At 37.9% G+C, this 27,145-nt stretch overlaps 1 protein-coding gene across 1 annotated transcript in view; it reads right to left on the reverse strand.

Annotated features, from left to right (window-relative positions):
• Positions 1-13,915: 13,915 nt before the first annotated feature.
• The window catches only part of LOC139710388 (SPRY domain-containing protein 3-like), a 38,137-nt gene continuing 24,907 nt past the window's right edge, over positions 13,916-27,145 (reverse strand). Inside the window, exons 5-8 of the mRNA XM_071622302.1 lie at positions 22,290-22,497; positions 20,612-20,726; positions 19,289-19,526; positions 13,916-16,352 (exon numbers count right to left, since the gene is read on the reverse strand). Coding sequence (XP_071478403.1) covers positions 16,215-16,352; positions 19,289-19,526; positions 20,612-20,726; positions 22,290-22,497 — 699 coding nt within the window. The 3' untranslated portion in view covers positions 13,916-16,214. The remainder of the gene's footprint in view (positions 16,353-19,288; positions 19,527-20,611; positions 20,727-22,289; positions 22,498-27,145) is intronic.

Consider the following 27,145-nt stretch of genomic DNA (forward strand, 5'->3'; position numbering starts at 1 on the left):
TGTAGTGTGTTCATGGTTAGTGTGTGTCCACATCAAGTGTGTTCAATGCTATTAGAGTGTGTCCACAACCGTGTGTTCACGGTTAACGTGTGTCGACATCAAGTGTGTTCCATGCAAGAGTGTGTCCACATCACAGTGTGTTCATGGTTAATGTGTGTCCACATCAAGTGTGTTAGTGGTTGGGGTGTGTCCACATCAAGTGTGTTCACAGTTAGTGCGTGTCCACAGCTAGCATGTCCATGGTTTGTGTGTATGTGTGTGTGTATATAGTTGTGTGTATCCATAATTTATTGGAGCCCAGTTTGTGAGTGTGGATGGCAGTTATGATTTATCCAAAATTTAGGAGTGTCAGTGGCTACAAAAGTGTCCACAGTTAGCCACGTGCTCGTGACAGGTGTGAGTTTAAGTGATTGTGGCCTGTGGTTACTTTGTGTCCACAGACAATGTGCCTCCACAGTTTTAGTATGTATGGACAGTAAATTTGTGTTTGTGATTTGCATGAGTCTACAGTGTGTTCATAGCTTGAGTGTGTTTACAATCTTGCAGAGGTCCACACTTGACGGCACTCAGACACACATTAACAAAGATTACCACCAGGTACATTCATGATACACAGATTAACACCAGGCACATTCATGATACACAGATTAACACCAGGTACATTCATGATACACAGATTAACACTAGGCACATTCATGATACACAGATTAACACCAGGTACATTCATGATACACAGATTAACACCAGGTACATTCATGATACACAGATTAACACCAGATATACATTCATGATACACAGATTAACACCAGGTATTGATATGTATTGGCTAGATTTATTGTCATAAATATATACAGCAGGGAAGTAACAAGCTAATTCTTTCTCTCCCTCTCTCTAAAAAAGAAAGAAACAGAGGAAAACAATTGGTGTCTTTACACTAAGATGTTGTCTGTACTGATGAAATAACAAATGGAATAATCACACAAGAGTCTGGACTCAAAACTAGCGATGACCATACCCTGCAGTCTTGGGTAACACAATAACAGGTTATAAAAGCAGATACGTGTATTTCATTAAAATCACATCAATACAATTTCCTACTGAGGCAGGTATTGCTGTAAAGGTGCTTGATAACAAATGCTCTGTTCGATACCAACCAACCTCTCTTGATCTAAGGCTACAAAATCATCAACCAAGACCTTCAGAATGATTCACAAAACTTCAAAATTTCATTAAAAAAAAATAGTAATAAAAGTATGAACATCATATTCCCATGCTGTAAATTTATCAACTGATCTCCAGATCCAAGAATAAGCACAAAAGATGCCATTCAAATCTTCACAGTGAAATGTGGCTGAGAGATACATTGTACTTCACTGAACACACACTGCCTTCATCTTTGGCCTGGAGTTCCATGCTGGTCATTTTCTCCCCCGTTATACCTGCTCCCAAAATAAGAATATTTTCATGATAAGGGCTTGATGAGGGGTTAAAGGGATGGAATAGTTCTGGTTGAGATGGGGCTTCATGTTTCCATTTTTTTTTTGTGTGTGTGATATTGAAAAACTTTTTTAATGAAATATTAAAGAGCATACGAGTGTAAGTAAGAGGAATTTAAAGTTTATTTCATGAAGCTAGGATTTGGCATAGCTAAGATATCTAAGAACAAAGAGGTCATAATAAAAGATGGGACCCACTTTTTATTAGGACCTCTTTGTTTTGCTTTGTTTTACTTTGTTTTTGGATATCTCAGCCATTTCATAACTGATTTTCATCAAAGACACTTTGAATTTCTCTTAGAATTGTATGTTCTTTAATATTTTAGAAGTTGTTTTAATTATCTCACAAAAAGTTGAAATCTGAATCCCCTATCTCAACCAAAACTATACTATCCCTTTAAGCTCAGAGGATAGAGCACCGCACATAGTTCGATGATATTGATCAGCTGAGGTGGTACATGGTCACATTGATTACACACCGTAATGAGTGAAATGGGAAATTGATTACACCTTTGTACATCACACAGCAATCCCATAAAGTATGAAACCCTACTACGGTAATGGCACACACATAGCTCACCAAGTATCTCTGGACTGCGTAAAGTATTGCTATACATAAATCTCCAGATTTTGCCCCGTATTGCTCCTTTTAGTTGATGACTTGGCAAGTCCTGGTGACAACTTGATACCCTGGTAATTAAGTTGGAATAGAGCAGCTGAGGGTGCGGATGTGGCCCCCGAAAACCTTTGAGATCAGTTCAACAATGGATTGTTGCATAACCGATAGTCAGATGATTGTGGTCTCACTATCAGAAAATTGAAGACTCCATTTAAATACAACATAAATAGATAAAAAGAAATTATGATCTCTTGTCACAAACCTGCCTTTTATATCTTAACCAAAGTGAGGTGGACCTTTCATAAGTATCATTGTCTTGCAGGACATAAAAATTACACTTCAATGTATATCTATATTCTTCTAATGTCGTTCATCCCTGCCCCTCTCCATAGTTATTATTTGTTAATAATCATTAATGCAAATGACATTTATTTTCAACATAAACCATTTCTTTCACCTGTAAGTGACAATTCCATCTCTGAATTCTTGAGACTACGGTAATCTCTTAGACGGCACCAAATCAATCAAAAATGCAAACATTTTTTTGAATTACATCGAATTCCATTGCCACATCTTTTCTTTTTTTTTTTCCTTCCCTTCTTTTATAGGAATCACTGATACAACAAGGTCATCTCAAAATTGGCAGCTCACATTAGTCTGGCATCAAGACTCCAGGCTGTCTACTTACCAAACATATTCTTACATTTGGACAGAGTCTAGGGAAATACAGATTGGAGAAAAATGACGGCTCACAGCTTGTGACGAGGTTAACATCACTTAAACTTACACTGAACTCCCTCACCCTAGAATTCATCATACAGGATATACTCTCACATTCAACATGAGCCACATATCCGCAAATACGAATAGAATCACTCGCCACACTAGTCTAGACTCTAGACTGTTTGAAAATCTGTTTCTTTCTTTCACTTTAATTATATGGGTGTGATGGAATGATCCCAAGAATCCAGCCATCTCAGAAAACGCCATTTCTTGGAATCAACCCACCACACCCCTTGACACCAGTATTAAATTTCATGCACAATGTACATCATACTCTGAAGGGAAAAAGTAATACATTGTCACAGTCTAGAATCTAGACTAGCTGTGCATCTGTATTTCCTTTTGGAGCTCAAGTATGTAAGACAACTTTATCAATTCTGCCACTGCTCCTGCCATGCACTCAATGTGACATGTCATTGGTAATTTGATTGGCTGATATTGAGAGGGTTAAAGGCATTAATCATTGTGATACAAAATACAACATGGGTCTGTAACTGACAGACTAAGATAAGTGTAGCATTTAACTGATGACTCAACCAATCTGGGGGTCTGATATGTATTTAAAATTTTGCTCAAAGTGCCCTGTAAAGTGCCCTGCTGTGCTGCAAGAGCACAAGTGTACTGTGAGCAATGATTAATCAATGGGCACTTGGCAATCCTCCGATAACAATCAGCGATTTGGGGATGTATCCTTGATGGTCTGATTTGTAATCAATTAAAACCCTGGCAAAAAAAAAAAAAAACAACAACAACAACAACACAAACAAAAATGGGTCTGTACATTTCAGTGCCAACTGGGACAACTGAAAGATGTCTTCAACACTCATGAAGAGTAAGAAACAAATAAACAAACAAAAACAAAAAACTGCATGTGTTAAAAAAAAACACACACACAAACAACACAAAAACGAAAACATTCAAATTTCTCATAATGCTGTGCTGAGAAGTAAATTCAATTTGGGATCTGCCGCCCTCCCAATTTGGATGCCTAGTGCGTGAGGATGCCTTGCCACATGAGGCAAAAACAGTCCTCTTTTTCTCAAGTGACGCTTACTAAAACTGTATGAGCAAAAGGTAGAATGAAATCTTCCATCTTTGACCATGTCCACCTGAAGCATGAGCCAAGGCTTTTGTGGAGGAACTACCAGCCCATCTTTTCAAGACTAAGACCTGGGATTAATATTTCAATGAGAGAAAACGCAACTTCACGAGTACGTCTTGTTCCATTATGTTGAACTATGGAACAATGTGACAGTATTGTGACATAAATTCACTGACACATGGTTCAAAGTCCTTCTACTTGGACAGTCACAGTTAAATGGCCTGCAAAAAAAAATCTAAACACAACTCACTAATTTGATAGGTCTGAAAATGTCAATTATCAGTTTACACCCTTTTCAGAGAGAAGAAAAACATGAGAGAAAAAAAAATAAAGAGAAAATGAAAAAAAAAATACATTTAAGCACAGAATGTACAACCATCACATAATCAAATCTGTATTCCACATATAAACATGTATAGTACTGATGACAAAATAAAAAAGGATAAAGAAACTACAAAAAAAAAAGGAATCTAAACATATGAGCTATATCTACAGATTTTGGAAGTCAAGAAGAGAGACATTTATGTACAATATAAATGAGTAACAAAGAATGTCGAGGCTACGGTATTCAGCATTTTCATTAACAATATCGAATGCACAACTGTAAGTCCAAGCAAACACACACTCTTGACAATTTTTCATCGCACGAATTTGCTCTGTGAAAGAGGCCACTGATGTACCATGATAATCAACTGAATCACTTCCATGGAAACTACAAATCTGTAACACTTTGTTCTTCATGGGCACCAAGCTTTGATACCGACACCAAAGCACAGTCAATGATACTGTAAAACATGATATATTCGCGGCACGAAATGTTCGCGAATTGGAGCCAACAGCCTCATTTGTGGCATGAAATTTTCTCGACATTGCCACTGGTGTGCAATGCATACAGTGTAGACAAGAATTTTCACAAATCTTGGCGCTCGCGAAATTCGCGAAATTAAAATGCATGCGAACATTCCTCGTTTTACAGGTATTTCAGCTGGCAGACCAAGTCGTAGTAAGCCTTTGGGTCATATTAGGATACCGATGTGAGTGGTATTTCTAATGGGTACTTTATACCAAGCGTGTATGTTCAAAGTGAAATTCCACCTCACTGATAAAGTTGACTCTGATAAGAAGTGATATCAAACAAAGGAGGACAGTCAAAACATCCATTTCAATCAGACAAAACATGAACTCTTATGGAACTCAACAGACTTGCACATTTTTCCACAACAGCACTGTTCTTCCCAGCCATGTGAGAGAATCAGATTAGGTAGGTTCCCTTTGCAAAGGCTCCCACTAGCTTGCCTAAAATTTTGGATCATTTTAATCATTTTGTGTTTGTTTGTTTGTTTGTTTTTTACATAAATTCAAGAAGTGAGAACATTCACATTAACCCGTTGAGGACGAGTCCCGAGTATACTTGGGCAGGTGTCTATGTGAAATTCGTGTTGTAGCAAAATCAGTCCGTCCTCAGTGGGCTAAGTTGCTAGAGAGTTGCACCTATCTAGCAATGCTGACTTTGTTAAGAAAGGTGTTTACAGTTTCAGAACTTTTGAATAAAGGAAAAATCAAAGAATTATGATTTTTTTATCCACAAACAAAAATGATGAGAGTATTGCAAAGAAACTGCATCATGGCCTTGATTGATTTGCACACATAGATTATGACATGTCTTTGCAAAGCAAAAACTTAACGAACTGGAAAATTGTGACAAAACTTGCTTGTCTGATTTTTGTTTTTTTGATTTTCTGTTTCTTTTCTTTCCAATCTTACATTTGGTTCACCTTCATTTTCTTTAACAAAATCCACTTACATACAAAGTGGAGTTTCCCTTTAATCACGCAACTCTGCTCTGATGCGACAAATGGGACAGACCTTGGCGGAGTCATCACTACAGCTATGATAACTTGGGGCATTTCACATGAAGAATGTTAGCATATCATCTGCTTGTGATTCTGCGAGATAAAATTGATACATTCAGGAATAGAGAGTATCAAAGTTGTGACGTCTCAGTCTTACGTTATAGCTTGGGTTGGAAATGAGGGGTGATAATAAACACTTGGGCCCGGTGAGGCTATTTAGAATCTGTTTCTATGGGGATAGGTGGTTATGACATCATATTTTGGTACTCTAAACATACACTGCAGGTGGTACACCATTTCTTTAAAAAAAAATACCAACAACAACATCCAATTCTTTGTAAAATTCTAAACACTGCAAGAGCTAAAAAGGAACAATATACACTAGCCTACAAAAATATACACTACTTTTGGCTAAGCATTTGCCATATATGCAAAAGCAAGAACACGAAAACAACATGAACAACTTACAGTTAACATATAAAAAGAATTCAAAACAATTGTTTTCTTAAACACAGCGTTCTGGTAAGGCAAGCATTTGAATTTCCTTCTGCTTAAAACTACATAATCTATATAGCTCAAAAGAATTTGTTGAGAACTATATAAAAAGAAAAGGAACTTGAGGAAAACATTAATCTGATTGTCAAGGATATCACGATTTGTCTCATGATTTGATCATTGATGAAAAGCTATTGAAAAAAAAACATAGACAGCTTCTTACTGTTATGCTTTTTCCTTGTATCAAAAGTCTTGTGTCTAATCATTAAATGATCTTATGTTTGTTGATCCTTTCATTCAACATTAGGCCTACTTGTCAGCAGAATAGACAATAATATGTCTTGCTCTATCATTCAGGAAAAAAAAAACATCACAATCACCCAAGTTACTATTTATTTTTTGTTGTTGTTGTCATGACTACATATGACATGAAAATACTCTATGTTAACATAACACTGCCCTGTGCAAAGACATGCAGAATTACCACGTCAACTGTATGTGATAAAACCAACTGTTCAAACAGCAGAGATGTACAAGGTAAACTATTTTCCATGAAGCAAGCACTACCAGAAAATAATAATCTATGCAAATACATGCATACATTATGCAAATCCAGGGAAGAAAATCAAGATAAAGTCAGTCTGACAAAATCTGATGGAAAATTTTTACTACTTGCTATTACAAAGCTTGCAAATTTGAACGCAACGAATTAAAATGTCTCTAAATGCCAAATAAAATACAAAAATAGATATTTCAAAATAAGTCCTCTCTGCAACATACCGTAACAATGCAATACAAAGACACATAGACACAGCATTGATTTGATCAACTCTTAACAACAAATGCACAATTCTGATGCCGACATTATTCAACACTTTACACCTACATGCTCTCTCTACGCAGCTGCAAGTGTTCATGGCTGAAACACAATGCAGAAAAATAGAGCTCTACAATTTCAGACTAGTCCCCTTCTAAACAGCAAAAGTCCAGGTTTGCAAATGGTGCATTATATATGAGAAACTACCACAGGAGAAACAGCCTTACAACTGAGTGAATGAAAAAGCCTGGTAGGGAAGCCTTACAATGACTGCACAAAAACCTATTACATGGACTGAGAGGTTAAGCTTGATAAGTTCCCAGCTAGGTTACTGAAAAAAACAAATGAAGAAAGAGCAACAAAAATCCTTGTGAGTCTGTTAAAGGTAGGGGTTCCCTTTTACAGACCTCCCAAAATGCAGCAAAACATTAAATGTGACCCTGCACCTCAAAACAAACAAAAAGTCGCCAGACATGAATTTTTAGTTAAGACCATATTCCGAAAGGGCAGACTTTAAGCTTTAAAATGATGCATAACTCAAATCAAATGGACTCTCTTAACCTATCTAAATATTGGAAAGAAAGCACAAACTCAGGAAAAGTGTGAACTGAGAAAAGAGGCTCTGAAGTACAGTGTCTATTCAAGCGCTTAATCTTTACCAAACCGTGCTGGCTGTGCGATGAATGGGACAAAAAACAGGAAGTAAACCACCAGAGTAACAACAATGAAGGAATTATCAGATTAAACTGAAATTAAGCATGCCTCAGTAACACATTCTGTCCATAATCAATGCCAACTTTCAAAGCAATAGCACTATCCTTTCAAAAGTTATTAGAGTTGAAAGTGAAGAGTGTGGACAAGGTTTTTCAGAAATGAAAAAGGGATTCTAAAGACACACCTAATCACGCTATTCTACCAAAAATGTTTGAGATAAACTGCTCAAAAAACACACTTTCCTGCCCGTTTTATGACACCAAATTTTAGCATAATGTAAGAGAAGACCCGCTCTTTCAGAAAATATGAAAAAGTCAAGTTCGGCTAAGTTGACCCATTTCACTTATTTTGAGTCCTCACGCAAAATCAGTGTGTGCGACTTTATGTTCGTTTTGAGGTGCACGGTCACAAATATGAACCTCAGGGGACTTGTTTAGGCCACTGCTGAGAAATTCGGAAGTCAACAGTTATCTACAATTTGAATAATGCACAAAACTCAACTACTCAGTAGTTCTGTGTGTCAGCCACACTTAAGCCTTTTTGTTGCAGTCTTCTGTATTCTTTTATCTATAAACACAAATCTAATAATATAAGAGCTGATGTAATAACATATAGAGTGTGTGGCAAGAATGTATATAGAAATGTTTGTAAGTTTTGATGAACTTTCTTCACAAAATATACATGATGGACACATATGCAGTGCATGGGTCTGCAAAGGTAGCCTAGTAATGTACTGGAATTTACGGTGAGCCCCGAAAAAATTCAATTCAAAATCTAACGGTCATTAAAAGTGTACTAAATGTTACCTTCCACTTTCAATACTTTATGGGAGTTTCTAAAATGATACTCTCTTCAACATACCACTGTATTTATACAACTCTTCATTTAAGGTATGCAAATGGGATTCCCTACCTTTAAAAGCTAAAGATTAACAAGAAAGAATATCTGGTAAAGGTAGGAGGACAATACCATTGATAGTTAATCCAAGGTAAAGATGATAGTCAGCCAGATTAAATAGAAATAGCCATGCTTGTATCCTTAGGTAGGAAAGGCTGATCTGTTCTTCAATGCCTGTTCAGTATTAAGAAGGCAAAGAAAATGCTGACATGGTACCATTTCATGTCAAACAATGGCTTTCATGTGACCCCTTTTAAACTGGGACATGTGGTGTCCTTACTTTGATAATAATGGGAAGGGGGAAGGGGTAGGGGGAGGGAAGGGGAAGGGGGAAGGGGTAGGGGGAGGGAAGGGGGCGGGGGAGGAGGAGGGGTGAGGACTTGATGTGTCCCCAATGTCAATTTTTCGCCCAACTGACATCTCACACACGGAATGAATAGATGATCAGGACAATTTCTTCTAAGACATGAATCATTTGGGACTCCCTAGATAACGATTAACCCTTTGAAGACTAGTGCCGAGTATACTCGGACACGTGTCTGTGGGAAATGCGTGTTGTAGCAAAATCATTCCATCCTCAAGGGTTGAAAGAAGCAGTATATCTGACCATTTGTGATGCGTCATCACAAAAGCCAATGTCTGGAATATTTTTTTTTTTTTTTGGTTCTCGGAAGATTTGAATTTGTTGGAAGCTGAGCTCTAGATTGATATATGATTTGCCCCACTTCATGACACAAAAAGTACTCTTAAAAAGAATAAAAAGTTAGAAAACTGTAAAGGCTACATAGCAAAAGTGGTTTTACGCACATTTTTCTTCCATTTATAATCTCCAATTTTATACGAGTTGCGTGATGATGCACCAGCTTCATTTAATCAATCATACGCAACCCTAATAAATGGCTAGTGTGCCTCTATCTCTACATTGACACATACTTTGGAAATCTTTTAAAGAAATGTTCAAATGCTATTGGGCGAGATATAACCAATGACAATAATTTTACACCATTACGATTGGTTGGGTACTTCTTAACACTATAAAAACATATGCATCTCCCTCAGTTTATCTTTATAGCCTCACATTGAATTTAGCTTTTATCTTCTAATATCTTATTCAATGGGAAAATACTTTTGAAGTCTCTGATTACTTTAATCTGAAATATCCCTGGCTTCAGGTTATTGCTGCGAGGGAATGGTGGGTTACGGTGGCAAAGTGACACTACACGTACTAAGCCAGTTTCCTGCTTAAATCTGCACCCACTACAGACAAAAATTATTTGCGACAGGACATTATAAAAAAGACAATCTGTTGGTGATCAGGTTAGTTAAAAGTTTTTTGTTTTGTTTTCAAAAGCTGTTAAAGACTTGAAAAACAAAGCAAAACAAAGAAACCTACAAATAAAATACCACACAAAATGACTATTATGTTAAAAAAAAAAAAAATGAAACCGGAGGTAAATGTGAAATTTTGTAAGCATGGATGGTGAAAATTATCACAGAACTATATTTGAGTTTCTGTTTTACCCCACGCCCCACACACCCTTTTCCATAAACTCGGCCTGGTTCAGAAGGCATTGAGAAAATGAATACTTCAGTCCATATTATCACCACCTTCGATAAGCAGATAGCACAACACGTCAACATGATAGTGAGCAAATGTGATGATAAGAAGACACAATACAGCTAGTGGTACGATGGCATGATGAAGGGGGTGCAGAGCGTCTTTCAGATTCAGAACGACTGTCAGACTGACGTGGCGTGATTTGAGCACAAATGGTCACCGATAAACCGACTGAGCTGCGGACAAGGACAATTACACAAGCTATTACAGGCAAAAATCAAAAGGAAGAACAGAAAAAAACCCCCAGACATGTCAACAGTAACTTGACAATGATAGTCCTGAAAGGTAAACTCGTGATAGTCCTGAAAGGTAAACTCGAGATAATGTCATCCCATACCCTGCAGGGGCAGAGTTCAGGTTATTTCTAAACCTCTTTGTTTCTATTTCTGCTGATGTTGCGTTCTATTCTCATGTTCTGACAGTCTTGCATACATGCTTGTTTAACTCTTTGTGTACCATGATCACACAACCAACTCATTCAACGGCTTGCCAACTTCGCATGTTTTGCTCAAGCGCTCAACCTCTCACATACCAATTTGTTTTGAGTACTGGCTACAAGCAAGAAAATCAGCCGTAAATTTGACATACAAATTGCATCACATCACAGCTGGCGAGCAATTCTCTACAATTTTGCTCTACTGCATTTCTAGCATCAACGCTTCTATAAAAAGTTACATGACTTTCAAAAGCAAAACATCACTGGGATAAATAAGACCTTGTATCTCAAATTTTGGTGAAAATGGCTTTCTTGGATAAATGGTCAGCTAATCAGTTAAGTGATGTCCTGTCCAAAACATAGTTGTCTGAATCCCAAAATGAAGCCACCACGGCATGTCAAAGGAAAGGCTATCCCATTTGATGCAGTGCTTTGGCTGCCATGTTTTTTATGCTCTCCTGAACATCTAAAATTCTGTAGACACGAGGTCTTGTCTTTCCAGTGACAAAAATCTTTTCCAAAAGATACAATGGTTGCAGACAGAGAACACAGTAAAGTGGCCAACAGGTGGAGTTAACCCGTTCAGAACCAGCTGATTTTGCTTTAATACATATTTCCCATAGACACCAGTCCGAGTATACTCGGGATTCGTCTTCAAGGGGTTAAATGCATTCTGATTCACAGAATGCCAGGTGCATGACCCTCCCCCTTACAAAATGTCTTCTCTCCCCCCTAAAAGTCCTCCTCGCCCCTCTACCCCTCCATGGTACCACATCAGAGACTCCAACCCCAAGCACCTTCTGATCTGGAGATTCTCCCACCTGAACCCCTAGCAAACGGAAGACTCCAGCTTGATGTGCGCGAAGTCACTTGGGTCATTAGGGTTCTACAACTCGTGCTATCTCAGGCTTATTTTTCAGTACGAGCGGATGAGATCATTGTGGAAGCTGGACAACAGAGGGAGACATTCCACATGAGATGGACTATGGAAACATAAACACACATGCAAGAGGAAAATTAATTTCTAATACACGAAATGTTCCCTGTTCTTGCTAGCAATCAGTGTGGGAGGTAAAAATGCTTCTGTGCTAACAAAGTAACAAAACGAAGGAGACAGGAAAAAAAAAAACCCACCAAGACTCCACAAAAAACAGAAATAACACCACACAGATTAATAAAGGATGCTGAAATGGATGAGCTAAGTGCAACATGGAAAATAGAAATTCCAGTTCTGCTGTACACATTGTACAATTTCTCTCTGCACTGGATCATGTGATCAAGAACTTTTAGACAGAATCCACACGAACCATGCTGGACACAAAAGCCTCGAAATGCTTTGAACAATTGCTAGATGGCAGAAAAACAGAAGCATAAAACTAATGAAACAAAATCTTGCTGAGAAGTTTTCATGGATCCATGCTATGGTTTGAAGGGTTAGAAGAGGAGGGTAACCGAGAGCCTCCAAGGTTTCCACAAAGCATGTCGCCCTCTGTTGTCAGCTATTAGAACAACTTGGAAATCACAGAGAGCTCAAAAGCAAAGAGCTACGCATTGGTAAAAGACTATTAAGTAACTCTCTTCTTGTACCTGTACAGCAGGTAATAACACACACCTTTGCTATGAATTTGATAAAAATGTTGGGAATTTCCTGAACTTGCAACTACCTACAAAATATGACCTAGACCATCAAAATGCTGATGAGTAACATGCAAGACTGGGCAGATAAGGGACTCAATGTTTGCCATTGAAAATAGAGTAAAAGAAGAAGAAGGAGAAGAAGAAGAAGACAAATTTAATGTTAGAAAAAGATGAAGAAGATTTTAAGCCAGAATATTAAAAAGAAAATGAATAAAAAAGACAGAAAGAAAAAAACTCCCTTATCAGCTGTTACTAGTAGTGCACACACTGGGCAAGTAGAGTCTTGCAGCTTTGCGAAATATTCCAACAGTCTGAATCATGCCTCAAATTGGCACCAAATATCAAGTTCATCATCAAACAACATCAACAACAACCAGCAAACTTATTATGCACACAAATTGCATGATCACAATCATTACATGATAATTATATATAATATGAATATTCATCAGCTGCTAAAAAAAGGGAAATGAATATTCAACACATTATTACTCTGAATATTCACAACATTTCTTACAAGAGAAACCATCCCTGCCTCTTGAAAACCCACACAAGACAATGTAAGGTGACAAACTGGCATTCCAGGCGACATTCAGATTACATTGCTAGTCTGGAGTATCATGGCAGACCACAATGGCATTTGATAGATGCATCATCACAATCCGTGTGATTCCACATACTATACCACATGATAGTATAATCACACTTTCATGGGGCAAATAATATCCAATATGGCCCAATTTCTTTCCCTTTTTTTTTTCTTCTAACAATCACAACTACTAAATGTACTATAATTACATTACTTGCTGTAGGAAAGATAATTCGTGATATGCAGCCTGCATATCAAATAAGAACTCGGCAAGTACAAACACTATCAAAAGTTCTACCTGCAATTTCACTGCTTACATAAAAAAATTTGTATTTGAGTTTGTTCATAATGCATTGTAGGAACACTATTGTCAAGTATTTTGTAGGCCTACACTGCAAGCATCAATTTATTGTGGCATTTCCAAAGCTTAGTATCTAAATAGATGCAAAATTGTATAAACCTGGATGTAAACATCCACTTTGGGAGAAAAAAAAAATGTAATGGAAAATTGATTAACAATAAAAATTGCCCCCAAAATGCTGATTAGATTGAAAAAAAAAATCTTGATAAAAAATAGCCCGGATATTCAGATACAATCCCATGATAAATGTCTTCAAATTATAAAAATCCTCAAAAGGGAACACAGCAAAATATCCAACTAGGCTTGGATAAAATGAGAAGAGTCAAACATGAGCAGAACAGTGAAAATCTCAGTGATTAAATTGGCTATTAACAACCATCCATACAACATTACGGAATCTTAAAAGAACATGACGATCTTACGACGAGCAAACATCAGTAATGATCACTTATGCAGACCAGAGGAAGCAGTGATGTCATTGCATTGCAGCTCTCCCATTGGCTGCCACATTCATGCATTCCAAAACTTCTCGTTTCAAAATCCACTGACATGTTCAATGTTCTGCATGTTTGATTTTTATCCTAACGAAAACCAAGTCAACCCGAAGTTTCATGTTCAATGTTACTGAATGCTCAGCATGAGGTGTAGTGACACACATCACTGCAATATCAACTGATGTACTTCAATCTACTGCACGTAAAATATCTGACACACTGGCTAAAATTTCCAAATGCAGTCCAAATCAAATCTATTATTCACATGCAGTCGATGACTAAAACCAGTGGGAAATATTCATACCTTGAAAATGTGTGTCAGCATGCAATCTTTCCTGGGTGACTAATATGGCATGTGACACGCACTTAAAGGGATTATATAGATTTGGTTGAGACCTAATTTCATGTTTCTAACATTTTTGGTGAGATAACGAGAAATCTCTTATGAAAGAGGAAAGAGCATGGAATTCTATGAGGAATTCAACATTTATTTGATGAAAATTGGGTTTGAAATGGCTGAGGTATCAAAAAGGAGTGATTCTAATAAAGTGTGGGACCCACACTTTATCACGATCTCTTTGTTTTACTTTGTTTTTGGATGTTTCAGTCATTCCAAACCCGATTTTCATCAAATAAACTTTGAATTCCTCTTAAAATGGTATGCTCTGAACTACATAATAAGTGTGTTCTTGGTATCTCGCAAAAAGTTAAAAGCTCAATTCTCATCTCCACCAATACTGTACCATCCCTTTAAATATCATTAATTCATGGACCAGATTTATATTGACCTTGTGAAATCTGGCCATTCTGTTCAAGGTTTTGACCGAAATTCTTGGAACCATCACAACATTACAACTCTCCACATAATACATCTCCCTTCAAAATATGCGACACTGCATTCACTACCATTTCTATTCATTAAATACCAAACTGCTTCAATACTGACAATTATTGAAATTGATAAATTGCTGTACCAGGTACTCTTCGTTCAAGTATTTCATTATATCTAATTTTCACAATCCGACTTGACATTCATCATCATTATTCCATTTCAAACACGGTTGAGAAATCCCACATATTTGCTATCACAGCAAATTTCATTTCTTTTCCATCAGACGCGGCAATAAAGCGATGGTAATTTTGGCATGATTATGATACTGTACATCAACTTAATATTCAACACCTGTAGTCAATGTGCAAATACACTGGAAGCCATTCTACTGTCAGGTCACAATTGCTACAAGTAAAACTCATGTAATCTCATGGGATTTTTTGGCACTACAGAGGCATGCCATGTGCTCATGAATAATTCATTTCCTACATGAGACAATCTATGCATATTCAAAACTTGGGCACACTGAAACACATCAGAAGTACCTCTGTGCAATACACTACGGTCAAGAGTCTTAAGATAATCACTTACACACAGATGCGACTGCTGTCATGTGTTATCACTGGCGAGGAAAAGATTAATTTTTCAACCTGATTTGCCCTTCTCAAGTGCAAATTGTAATTAAAATCTGTAAAAGGTTGGCACACATCTTTATCTGATAATGTTGCTTGGGCAGCGGTGAAGCCTGCCCTCACGAGGCAAGGATCTTTTAGACCAGAGAAAGATTTCCAAGGGGGATTGGGGAGACTTTGACGGAGAGGGTGTCTAATCTTGACCCATGACCCTTGAACTCTCTGGAATGAATCCTCACTCAACTCTAGTGATCAAACTATTGAAATGAACCATCAAAGAAAACCTGCATAGCTCTTCCTGGCAAGACTGTAATTACCGGTATGCATATCATCATCTGCTATTACTCAGCTTTTACTTCAAAATATCTTCCAGGTTAGAGGATGTCTCAGTTGCTGAAAATTTTCTGGAAGCATCCACAAGCAACTTTTTTCCTCTGTGATGATTCATTGGAATTTCTTCATCAATTTCTCACACATATGCAGATTCATTAATTGCCTTGGCATGTCTACGATGAATATTCATGATCACATCACACACGCTTCATATCATGAAAATTCATGAGGATATTCCCACAATGCCTTATTATTGTTCAGTAGCGGTAGAGCAGCTGCCCCTTGGTGTGAGAATTATGAATATTCACATCATTCTACATGAATATCAGTGCCCATAATAAATATCCATTCTGCTGTTTGGTATGAATATGTACGCTCATAAGAACTTCACTGCACTGTTTGTTATGAATATTCACGTATACACTGAATATTCACGCATACACTGAATATTCATGTACCGAAGGGACATATCACAGGTGACCCACTTGGACAGACTTTAGTGGGTCTACCCACTGAGTGGCTGTAGGTCGACTCTAACTTTCTCCTCCGGACTGAGCATCCCGACCGTTGGGTAGAATCCACCGGGCGGTATACTCACATTCTCTCTCCTCCCGATGGTCGTCCCATTGCGAGTGAAGAAGACCTGAGGAAGACATTTAAAAAAAGTTTGATATTAACTCTTTATGCACCATGAGTAGGCCCCCTCTGTGCCACATTATTCCGAGACTCCAAGGCAGGTATACTTTAAAGGAAAGCATTTCTGTTTTTCATCTCAAGGTAATTGTTTTTAGAGATTTTTGCTATGCTGGGCATGCAATGAGAAAGTTGTAGACAAAATTCCAAGCATTGCTTTGATGTAAATTTTATAAAAAAATCTCCGATTATTTTTCTTTCGAATGACCTGTAGCTACAATATTGTCCAGGCATGGCTTTGCACACATAACAGTGACAATAGGAAACACCACTTGGTGTTCAATCTTCTGGCAATGCATGATATACATGTGAGAGGAATGGGATTGCCAGTGAAGCCTTTATTGTACCGTGGCATTTGGCGATTTATCAATCAGTTTTGGCAGGTTTGTGTGTTTGAGAAAAAATATGTGAATTTGGCACACTGTCGACTGAGTCAGGTGCACAAACATGCAACAAAGAGAATTAAAGGACAAGTTCACCCAAATGTATGTGGGGATTGAGTGAATGCTGCAATATCAGTACAACACATCAGTGAAAGTTTGAGGAAAATCGGACAGTCTGTTCAAAAGTTACACATTCAAAAGTTACCCATTTTATAAGCTTCTTTGCAGCTATGGCTTGATGAGAAGACTACCATGAGTACTACTATTTGTGATGTCATGTTTGTACAATGATACACAGAAAATATAAGGAAAAATCCACAAAACGTGATTTTATTTTTTAATGAAGAGTACATATCACAAGCCAACACCTGCTACATACAGCATAAGGATGCACAAAACCTGGAATACAATGTATGCCCAGGTTCTCACAAAACATGGCACATATAATACAGAGGGAGAGAGGGGGAGACCGAATTCTCCATTAACCTGAACTTTTGTACGAGTCGCCTTCTGCCAACCACCTCTGTTTAGGCCCATTTCCTAGTTCTCACTCATGCATGTTCATGCATATGAAACTGTAAAATAGAGCGATTTTCGGTGTGCTACGGTCTGACTGTGGAAAACCATGATTGCTGATGTAAAAGCCAGTTTGTAATTGGCTCATGCACACATTGGTACAAATGACCTTTCTTTTTTCTCAGTTGGTTAGGCATCACACTCATGTTCAAAGCAGCATAAGGCTGCGTTCACATAGAAGTATACTATTCGGGTATTCGGTGCTCGTTTTCAAGGGCACGCGAATAGCTTGAATCGAACGATAGGATTTCCTAACACCGGTTCACATAGGAGGGCACTATTCGAAAGTACCGAATAGCATAGAATAGTATAGCATAGTGGGAATCCAGCTTGTTCGATTTTCTTGCAGCGTATACCGTCTCTCGTTTATGAAAAAATGACAATTTTGGTCTGGATTTGCCCTTTAGCATAAATAAGCATGTAGACTGATTGATGCAGTTTAGAAATTGTTAATAAAATTTGCTGGGATGTAGGAGGAAGAAATCCTCACTGCGTGGGATGGTGAGTTGACGGTGTGGGTGATGGTGTACTCGGTGCCCGAATAGCGAATAGCGAATAGCGAATACCGAATACCGTATACTTCTATGTGAACGCAGCCTTATGCAAAAGCTTGCCTGACGTAACAATTTATGGAATTCACGCCCAAACAAAGAATGAACTCGTGTTTAGATCAGGTGACAAGAATAGTCCATCAGTTGACATTTTAGCAGGCATCCATTTCTTTTCTTTTGTACTGAATGCAATAACAACCCTTTTCTTTTAAAGGACAAGTTCACCTTCATAAACATAAGGATTGAGAAAATGCAACAATATTAGTAGAACACATCAGTGAAAGTTTGAGGAAAATTGGACAATCGATGCAAAAGTTATGAATTTTTCAAATTTTTGTGTTGGAACCGCTGGATGAGGAGACTATTACAGCTTGTGAGTCATATGTGTACAACAGTATAAAGAAAATGTAAAAGAAAATTCAACATATTTTCACTTTTTTCGCATAATAAAAGAGCACTTGACTTGCCTCTTTCTAAAGGCAGGGGAAATAATATTACCCATAACATTTGTCGGTAACGAGTCAGGGGAATGTGTACTTTTTTCAAAAGATGGAATTTTGTGAAATTTTCTTTATATTTTCCTTATATTGTTGTACGCATGTGACATCTAAGTTATTCATACACTGCAGTAGTCTTCTCATCCAGCGGGAACTGCACAAAAACTTCAAAAATTCATAACTTTTGAACGGATTGTCTGATTTTCCTCAAACTTTAAATGATGTGTTCTACTAATATTGCTACATTCTCTCAATCCCTATGTTTATGAAGGTGAACTTGTCCTTTAAAGGTCCTGTTTCCCTTTGGGAGCAGTGATTAAAAAAAAAAAGATTGTTCAAGATATAACATTTGATGCATATGAATAGGTCTGGTGTGTCAAAAGATATCCTACCATATAGATTTTTTGCTATAAAGCCTAAAATATAAGGAGATAAATCAGTATTTTTCTCAATAAACCATAACAGTAGACGGTTTAGTCTGGAAACATTTTTATTATTACTATTGTTTACATTTTGTGTATTTAACGATACTTAACATCTATCATACGGATTCAAATTTTTATAGCAGTTGTTTCTATTCCTAACCCACATTTTAGCACTATCTTGAAGCACTAATGCTGGGGTTTTGTTTCATCTGCAAATGGTACATTAAGCCTTTAACATTGCCAAATACCAGGCTTGCTGTCAGGTGGATGTGCTGGCAAGCACCATTTAGAAAAGGATCACATGAATAATCAGCACATCTCAGATGCCTTATCTCAACCAGAACCTTTTTCTGCTCATGAGCAAAGTGGAATTACGAACTGGTCTATTCTCTCAGAACAGGGCACACAATACAGAGGGAGATATAGAGTGAGGAGATGAGATAGCCGCATTCACCTGGACTTTCGTCGGAGTCGCTTTCTGTCGACCGTCACCGATTGGGCCTACTTCCCAGTCCTCGTCGGAAGCATCGTCGTCGCCGCCGTCCTCATCGCCTCCGTCCTCCCGGAAGTCGTAGATGTCCACGCCAAAGTTGTCCTGGCCAAAGTGGCCGGGCCCCTCCAGTCGGTTGGGGTTGGGGTTACCGGGCCGCCACTGGTCAACCGCTTCTTCCTCCCCGTCACTGTCCTCATCACTGATGGAGATTTCAAGAAATATTTTCAGAACATTCATTTTTATAAGATTACGATTCCAAGGGTTCATTTGAGCGCTCAAAAGCAAACCAAAGTGAACCAAACCAAAGCGAACCATACCATGCTGTGATATATTTGGAGCGTTTAAGAGCTCTGTGGAGAAAGCAGACCTCAAGAGTTATTTTTAAAGGGGTCACATATTTTGCAGTAATTCATCTGGCGCACTTACACTACTTAATACAGATGTCCCGAACAAAGAGAATGAACTCTTTGCATTATGATGTATAAGTGCATGTTACATTACATCGCTCTTTACGTGCAAAGTCTTGGTACCCTTTTGGTTGCCATATTGGAGCACATCGAGAAGTGGTCCATTTTTGGCTTGGTTCGGTTCGGTACAGTACACCTTAGGAGCATTTGAGTGTTCCTCTGGGACGGGCTGGTATGGTTTGGTTTGTTTACTAATGGAGAGCGCTTGAATGCACCGGTTAAGTTCCAATGGCATAATAAATGACACACCTGGCAAAGAGTTGAAAAAGGAATATCTATTTCAGAGACCAAAATCGTGATGCTTGTGATATAATTGTGCTCAAGACAATGGGAGAGTTGTGCATTGATGGCATATATGTATCAGCTAATTTGCGTACTGCAAAAGTGGAAATTTTTGCGGTGTTGAAGTTTTTGCAAATTTTGCGCAACTAGCAGCTAGAATATTTTTGCATGCCATATGTTCCAGTAATTAATGTCCTCATTGCGTGGAATTTAAAACAAGCAAAATTCATCTTACCCCATGGTGCATGAAAAATTATTCACACAAAAATGTTCACTATTACAGTGTATAGTTTAAATGACCAATATTACCATTCAGTGAAAACGTCAGAAACTTCAAATTCCCATTAATTTCCTATAACAGGTTGAAATCTCATGAATCTTCCCTCATTCTGTTGATTCAATTCTACTCTACTCAACAGAGTCATCTAGAAAATGGTACAAAAGTTCACTTTCAAAACAGGCAAAGAAAACTGAGGAATTTGCTGGGAGGATATATATATGCCAACTGAAGATGGTGCACATAACATCCCCTCACCTGTCGGCCTGGTAGTCCCGGGGGAACATGATGCCACATCCCATGATGTCCCCCTTGTGGCACTTGGGACCAAACGGATTCCCGATCCCGTGTCCCGTGAATATCTTGCCATCGTCTAATAACAAGCAAATCGACAGAGAGAACGAACCAAACATTAGATTGCATAATTAGTTTCCGAGAGTCAGGCATATTTGTATGGAGTGCAGATGAGGAGATGATAAAAGAAGATCGGCAGTTTTCAGAGGCTAAAACTATGAGCATTCAGTGAGTTTCTTTAATACTTGATCATCATGTGTACATCCCCCTCAATCATAACAGAAATGATCTTTATCATTATGAAATAGGGACTATTTTCAGCACGAGTGTATTGGTGGAAATGGGCTGCTTAGTGGAGGCCTTTGCTGTTCCAGTGCTTTTTTAGTTATTGTTGCTCTCAATGTCATCTTTATTTTTACTATCATTTTCAAACTTACCCTCACAATCACTCTCATTATCAGAGAGTCCGTCATAAAAACAATTTCAATTCCTAATAGCAAACTTAGGAAAGTGATTAAGCTGAAGATCAAAATGTTCTTGAATAATTGAGAATTTCTTGTCTCAAGAAATTTTGCAATAAAAATGTTGGTCTCTTGTTATTATCATTATCGGAATTGCACTATCAATAATAGTATTCTCAACAAAATCATTTTAGATATTATTGCTTTTTTAAAGGGGAATGAACCTTAAAGGGGAAGGCTAGTAACTGATCAGTGGGAATCAGTGGAAATGCTGGAAGATGATTGTTCCAATCCTTATGGGATTCATTCAAGAGTTCATTGTATATCTATTGTTGTGTGAAAATGATTTGCTTCAGAATGGTCTCATATTCAAGTAATGTGCAGTTTAATGCTTCCAGGTTAGCGTCCCTGGTCAGTGACGGAGCATTAATCTGCACATTACTTGAATATGAGACCGTTCTGAAGCAAATCATTTTCACACAACAATAGATATACAATGAACTCTTGAATGAATCCCATAAGGATTGGAACAATCATCTCCCAGCATTTCCACTGATTCCCACTGATCAGTTACTAGCCTTCCCCTTTAAAATACATGTTGATTGAGAGAATGCAGTAATAGTAGAATACCTTAGTAAAAGTATAAGGAAATCTGCACCATACGCTCAAAAGTTATGAATTTTCAAGTTTTGGTGATGAGACTGCTGGATCAGAAGACTAACTACGGATCATGACATCACATGCACTATGATATAAAGAAAATATAAAGAAAATTCAACATATTTTCTTTTTCTAGCATAACAAAAGAGCACTAGACTTACCTCTTTCAGAAAGCAGGGGGAATAATATTACCCTTGAAATCTACTGGAATTTTCTTTATATTGTAGTGGGTATGTGATGTCATGATCTGTAGTCTTCTGATCCAGCGGTCTCGTCACTAAAATTTCAAAAATTCATAACTTTTGAATGGATTGTCCGATTTTCTTCAAACTTTCACTGATGTGTTCTACTAAATATTGCTGCATTCACTCAATCAACATGAAGATTGTATGGTTGGGTTTCATTCCCCTTTAATCACAAACATTATTATCACAGCTATTATTGTTTTTATTGATATTATTTCTATCATCATAATCATCATCAAGAGATGACCAATAATTTGTGTCTCTTAGCCTACTGACCTGCATGGTAGGCGATTGACCCCCTGTCCCAGCCGGGGTGCATGTTGACCGGGTAGTCCTTCCGGGTCACTCCCAGCGCCACGTAGCAGCTGCGGCCGGGGTCGACGATCTCCACCTCGAAGTAGTGGTTGGCGGGGCCGAGGGGCTTGCGGCCCTGGGCCATGCCAAACTCAGAGTAGTCCTCACCCCGTCCTGTGTACGTCAGCAGCTATGAGATCGAGAGCGAGAATAATTCTTCTAATTTTTTTTTTTTTTTTTTGATTCATTGAATTTGTATTCTTCGGGTTTTTTTTCATGAATTTTGTTTATTTTGTTTTCTCTTTTTTTCTTACCGAAGACTGGAAGAAAATGTCAAAGACTGCCAGTCGATCAAGCACAACACTTTTGCAAAATGATTCAAATTCTATTTAGGTGATACGCTATCAGCGTATCACCTATTGTGATTGTCAAAATTTCTCTTTTTAGGTGATACGCTATCAGCGTATCACCTATTGTGATTGTCAAAATTTCTCTTTTTTTTTATTCTTCTTTCTTTCTGCCACATTTTGTGTCGTCAATATCTCAACAATGACATTACGGAATAACATGACATTTTCAGTCAACATGTCTCATAACAATATCTAGCCACAATAAGGTTTTCATGACAGTAACATATCTATGACGTCATCTAGGCGCCATTTTGTGATTTTCGGACCTTGTCACATGATCGATCATAACTTCATAACTAGATATCATTTCTGTATCATTTTCGGTGGACATAAAGTTCAGGTCACGCTCTATCTTACATTTTAACGCTAGTTACCCAGGTCATCATTACGCGCGCGTTTCCGCGCGTCAAAATTTTAAAAGGCTCAAAACGACTTCCCAATGGGAAATCTCGAAGTTTCAGACAATTTTAAGCGTTTCAAACATTTTCTCGCGTGCGCGTCCGTCCGCGCAATTTCGCGCGCAGAGGGCGTAACTAACATGAAAATGCATTTTTTTTGACCGATTTGGATTTCTGATACTTTGAGTAACAATATTCATTGATTTCCGATCGATTTTGACCCATAACAAAGGAATGCACTGGCGTCAAAGTTGAAATTCCGCGCGCGCGTCTTTCTGCAAATATAGTGAAAAAACATGTATTTGTTTATTTCGCCATAGCTCTTTAAATCGTCCATTGACCCTATATTTCTCTTGCATATTACAAAAGCATATGAACTGGAAATAACGTTTCAAGTACCGATATTGCCAGGAAAACTCATGACGTCATCATATCATCATCTGAAATCAAAAAAGTGGAATTAATTTTTTTGAGGTACTGTTTCTGACATTCATTTACTCGTATCTCTATTGTTTAAGCTTAATATTACTCCAAATTCAGATATGTTTTACTTTGAACATTTACCTTTCAAGTCCATGTCATGGTTTTGAAATTTGATGACGTCATCATACTTCAAATTGTGATTAAAAGTAAAGACACAAAATCGGACAAGTTTACGTGTTATGTCTATGGGAGGTGATTTTTTTTTAAACCATGCATTGACTTGACAACGTTTAAGCACCTTTATCTCAGCTGATTTTGCTCCATTTCCTCTGAAACTTAAGTATGTTGTAGCTCAGACAATAAGCTGCAGTCATCATGTATTTTATATTTTTAAATCTCCTCATTAGGTCGACAATTTTGTAGTTAAAAACTGAAAATGAGAATGCAATCTGTACGGAACAATTCCCGATTGTTCTTTGCAACTGGATATTGGTCGAATCCACGCGGCCACTTGTGGGAAGTTGAATAGCGCCATCACAAGTCAACGCTATAACGACAGTGTTATTATACATTTAAGTTTCTCATTCGATCTTCAGGACAGCCGTATGGCGTAATCGCTTAGCGCGCTGGGTGTTCATAACGCCATACCGGAAGGAGAGAAGTTCGACTCCCGCAGGACTTTTCCCGTTCTTTCTTTTTCTTTTTTTTTTTCGGCAGTTCAGCTTTACTCCGATGTCATTTATCATATTATTTTATCAAGTGTACGTAACCCGTGAACACGGCTGCTCTATTTCCCTTGTTTTGTATTGGAGTTTGGAGATTGGGTTTGCTTCATTAATTTTGTCACACTTAATGTTGTAAATTGCCCCTTGTTACAGTGTCCCGCTTGCCACCTTTCGTTTGCTCTTTCCTTTTCTCTTCATTGGTTATTGTTATACTGTAACAGGATAGGTAGGAACATGTACGTTTAAATAACTTGCAGGAATGGGAGCTGAATTGATTAACTCTAGTCCAGGTGTATGGCGTCTCGCTCATCTCTTTGAAATTCCAGATTGTTATTGTTTGACCTAATAACAGAGTTGTAGACAGGTTTTATGTTACTATAGAGGTATCTTGTGCCACATGAGTGGAAGGCATCACTGTTTAGTGGTAGTAATGAACTTTTTCATGTTGTATATGGTATAAAGATATAAATTTCACATCCAATCTTCGGGACAGCCGTGTGGCTTTATAGTCACTTGGCGCGCTGCATGGTCATTACACACCACCTTAGGACGAGATGTTTGAGACCCGCAGGACGCTATTATTTTTTTTCTCTCTCTTTCTTTGTTTTTCTTTTGGCAGTTCAGCTTCATTCCGATGTCATTACCCCACGACACACAGTCACTCAAGTTCCCCCTTTTTTTGTCGGAGGCTGGAGGTTGGATTTGCTTCATTTATCATACGTAATGTTGTAAATTGCCCTTGGTATACAGTGCCCCGCTTGCCACCTTTCGTTTTCTCTTTCCTTTTCTCTACGTTTGTTCCTGTTACACTGCACAAGACAGGTCGGAAAATAATTTACATAACACAACCGGAGCAGGAATGGCAACTGAATAAATTAACTCTAGGCCAGGTGTATGGCGTCTCGCTCGTCTCTTTCAGATTCAAGTTGTTATTGTTTGACCCAATAACGGAATTGTAGACAGGTTTTATGTTGCTATAGAGGTATCTTGTGCCACATGATTAGAAGGCATCACTGTTTAGTAGTAGTAATGAACTTTTCATGTCCCTCCTTGTCAATTATAGTGTGTTCAAAGGGGTTGTGTGTCTATCTGCCAAAGAAAAGGAAAACCTTATTTTCGTCATGGCTATTTCTCTATACGTAACCGTAGGTGATGAGTATTGTTGGTATCTGAGCAGTGAATAGCACAGCATCAGGCTAAAATCCCCCTTAGTTATACGCGCTAAGCGTTCAATTTGATATATCTTTATTTATGTAGTCAATCACTGCTAATGGAGTTACAGAATTATGTTATGACACCTTTCACTGAAAGTTTGTAAAGCAAAGTTTATAGACAAGGCAAGCAATTGTACATGAATAATACCAATGATTTCAGAGGGAAATTATGGTATACCTAAATGTAAGGGTATCATTGCTTTGGAATTGCTGAGACAATATCTTGGCACGAGGGCTTCCACCTCTAATAACTGATCCCTTTGAAGATGTGTCGGTCACGGGTGATCGTCATGATTCGTCTTTCACGTAGAAGCTTCCGTTCCACACTCTTAGTTCGAGAAGACTTACCATCATACTTCAAATTGTGATTAAAGGTAAAGACTCAAAATCAGACAAGTTGACGTGTTATGTCTATGGGAGGTGATTTTTTTTTAAACCATGCATTGACTTGACAACGTTTAAGCACCTTTATTTCAGCTGATTTTGCTCCATTTCCTCTCAAACTTAAGTATGTGGTAGCTCAGACAATAAGCTGCAGTAATCATGCATTTTATTTTTTCAAATCTCCTCATCAGGTTGATAATTTTGCAGCTAAAAACTGAAAATGAGAATGGAATGTGGACCAAACGATTCCTGAATCATCTTTCACATTATAAGCTTACGTTCCTCAAATTTTCTCGTCAAGACGTACATGGCCGAGAGGATAAAGGCGACGTCACAAGAGACGTGATGTTGCACACGTACGGGTTCGAACCCCAAAGGAGCACGAAACAAAATACTTATATCTTTTGCTTTTTTTCTTTTATGGAGTATTCACCTTCGTCCATCTAGAAATCACGTTTTCATGTAAACGTACACACACACACACAGACACACACAATATCCCTTTGTTTTGTGTTGGAGACCACATTGCTTTGACAGGCAACTTGGACTTGAAATTACAAATGTTAAAGTGAAGATGACTCTTAAAATACCGCATGGCCATGTTTGATTTTTTTTTTTTACAATATAAAGACCTATTGGTAAATATTCATTCACATATCCTTTCCAATCAACTTACTTGAACACGCCGACACCACACGAAATTTTCAATTAGTTGCATGACAGAAACAATTTCATCTGAATTATGTAGGACTGTATAAAGAATTGGACTTCACGAATATTTCTCAATATTACTTCAAGTCGCTACTTAACATTATTTTCGTTGTCGATCACTGAAAATGAGAATGGAATCTGGTTGAAACGATTCCCGATTTATCTTTGTAACTGTATATTGATCGAATCCACGCGGCCACTCGTGGGAAGTTGAATAGCGCTATCAGTCACTTGACGTATATAGCCAAAAAACTGAATATCAATGCAAATTTGTGTTGTGTATAGCATACATAGATAGATTTAAGTTTCGCACAAGATCATCGGATCTTCCGTGTGGCAGAATCGCTTAGCACGCTGCGTGTTTATAATGCCCGACCGGAAGGAGAGAAGTTAATCGAGTCCCGCAGGACTTTTCCCTTTTATTTCTTTTTTTCTTTTTTTTTTCTGCAGTTCAGCTTCACTCTTATGTCATGAACACAGCTACTCTATTTCCCTTGTTTTGCATTGGAGTTTGGAGGTTGGGTTTGCTTCATTAATTTTGTCACACTTAATGTTGTAAATTGCCCCTTGTTA

The sequence above is a fragment of the Diadema antillarum genome, unplaced genomic scaffold (assembly GCF_040938485.1).
Source record: "Diadema antillarum isolate AM-2024a unplaced genomic scaffold, OU_Dant_1.0 seq00001528_RagTag, whole genome shotgun sequence".
Taxonomy (NCBI): domain Eukaryota; kingdom Metazoa; phylum Echinodermata; class Echinoidea; order Diadematoida; family Diadematidae; genus Diadema; species Diadema antillarum.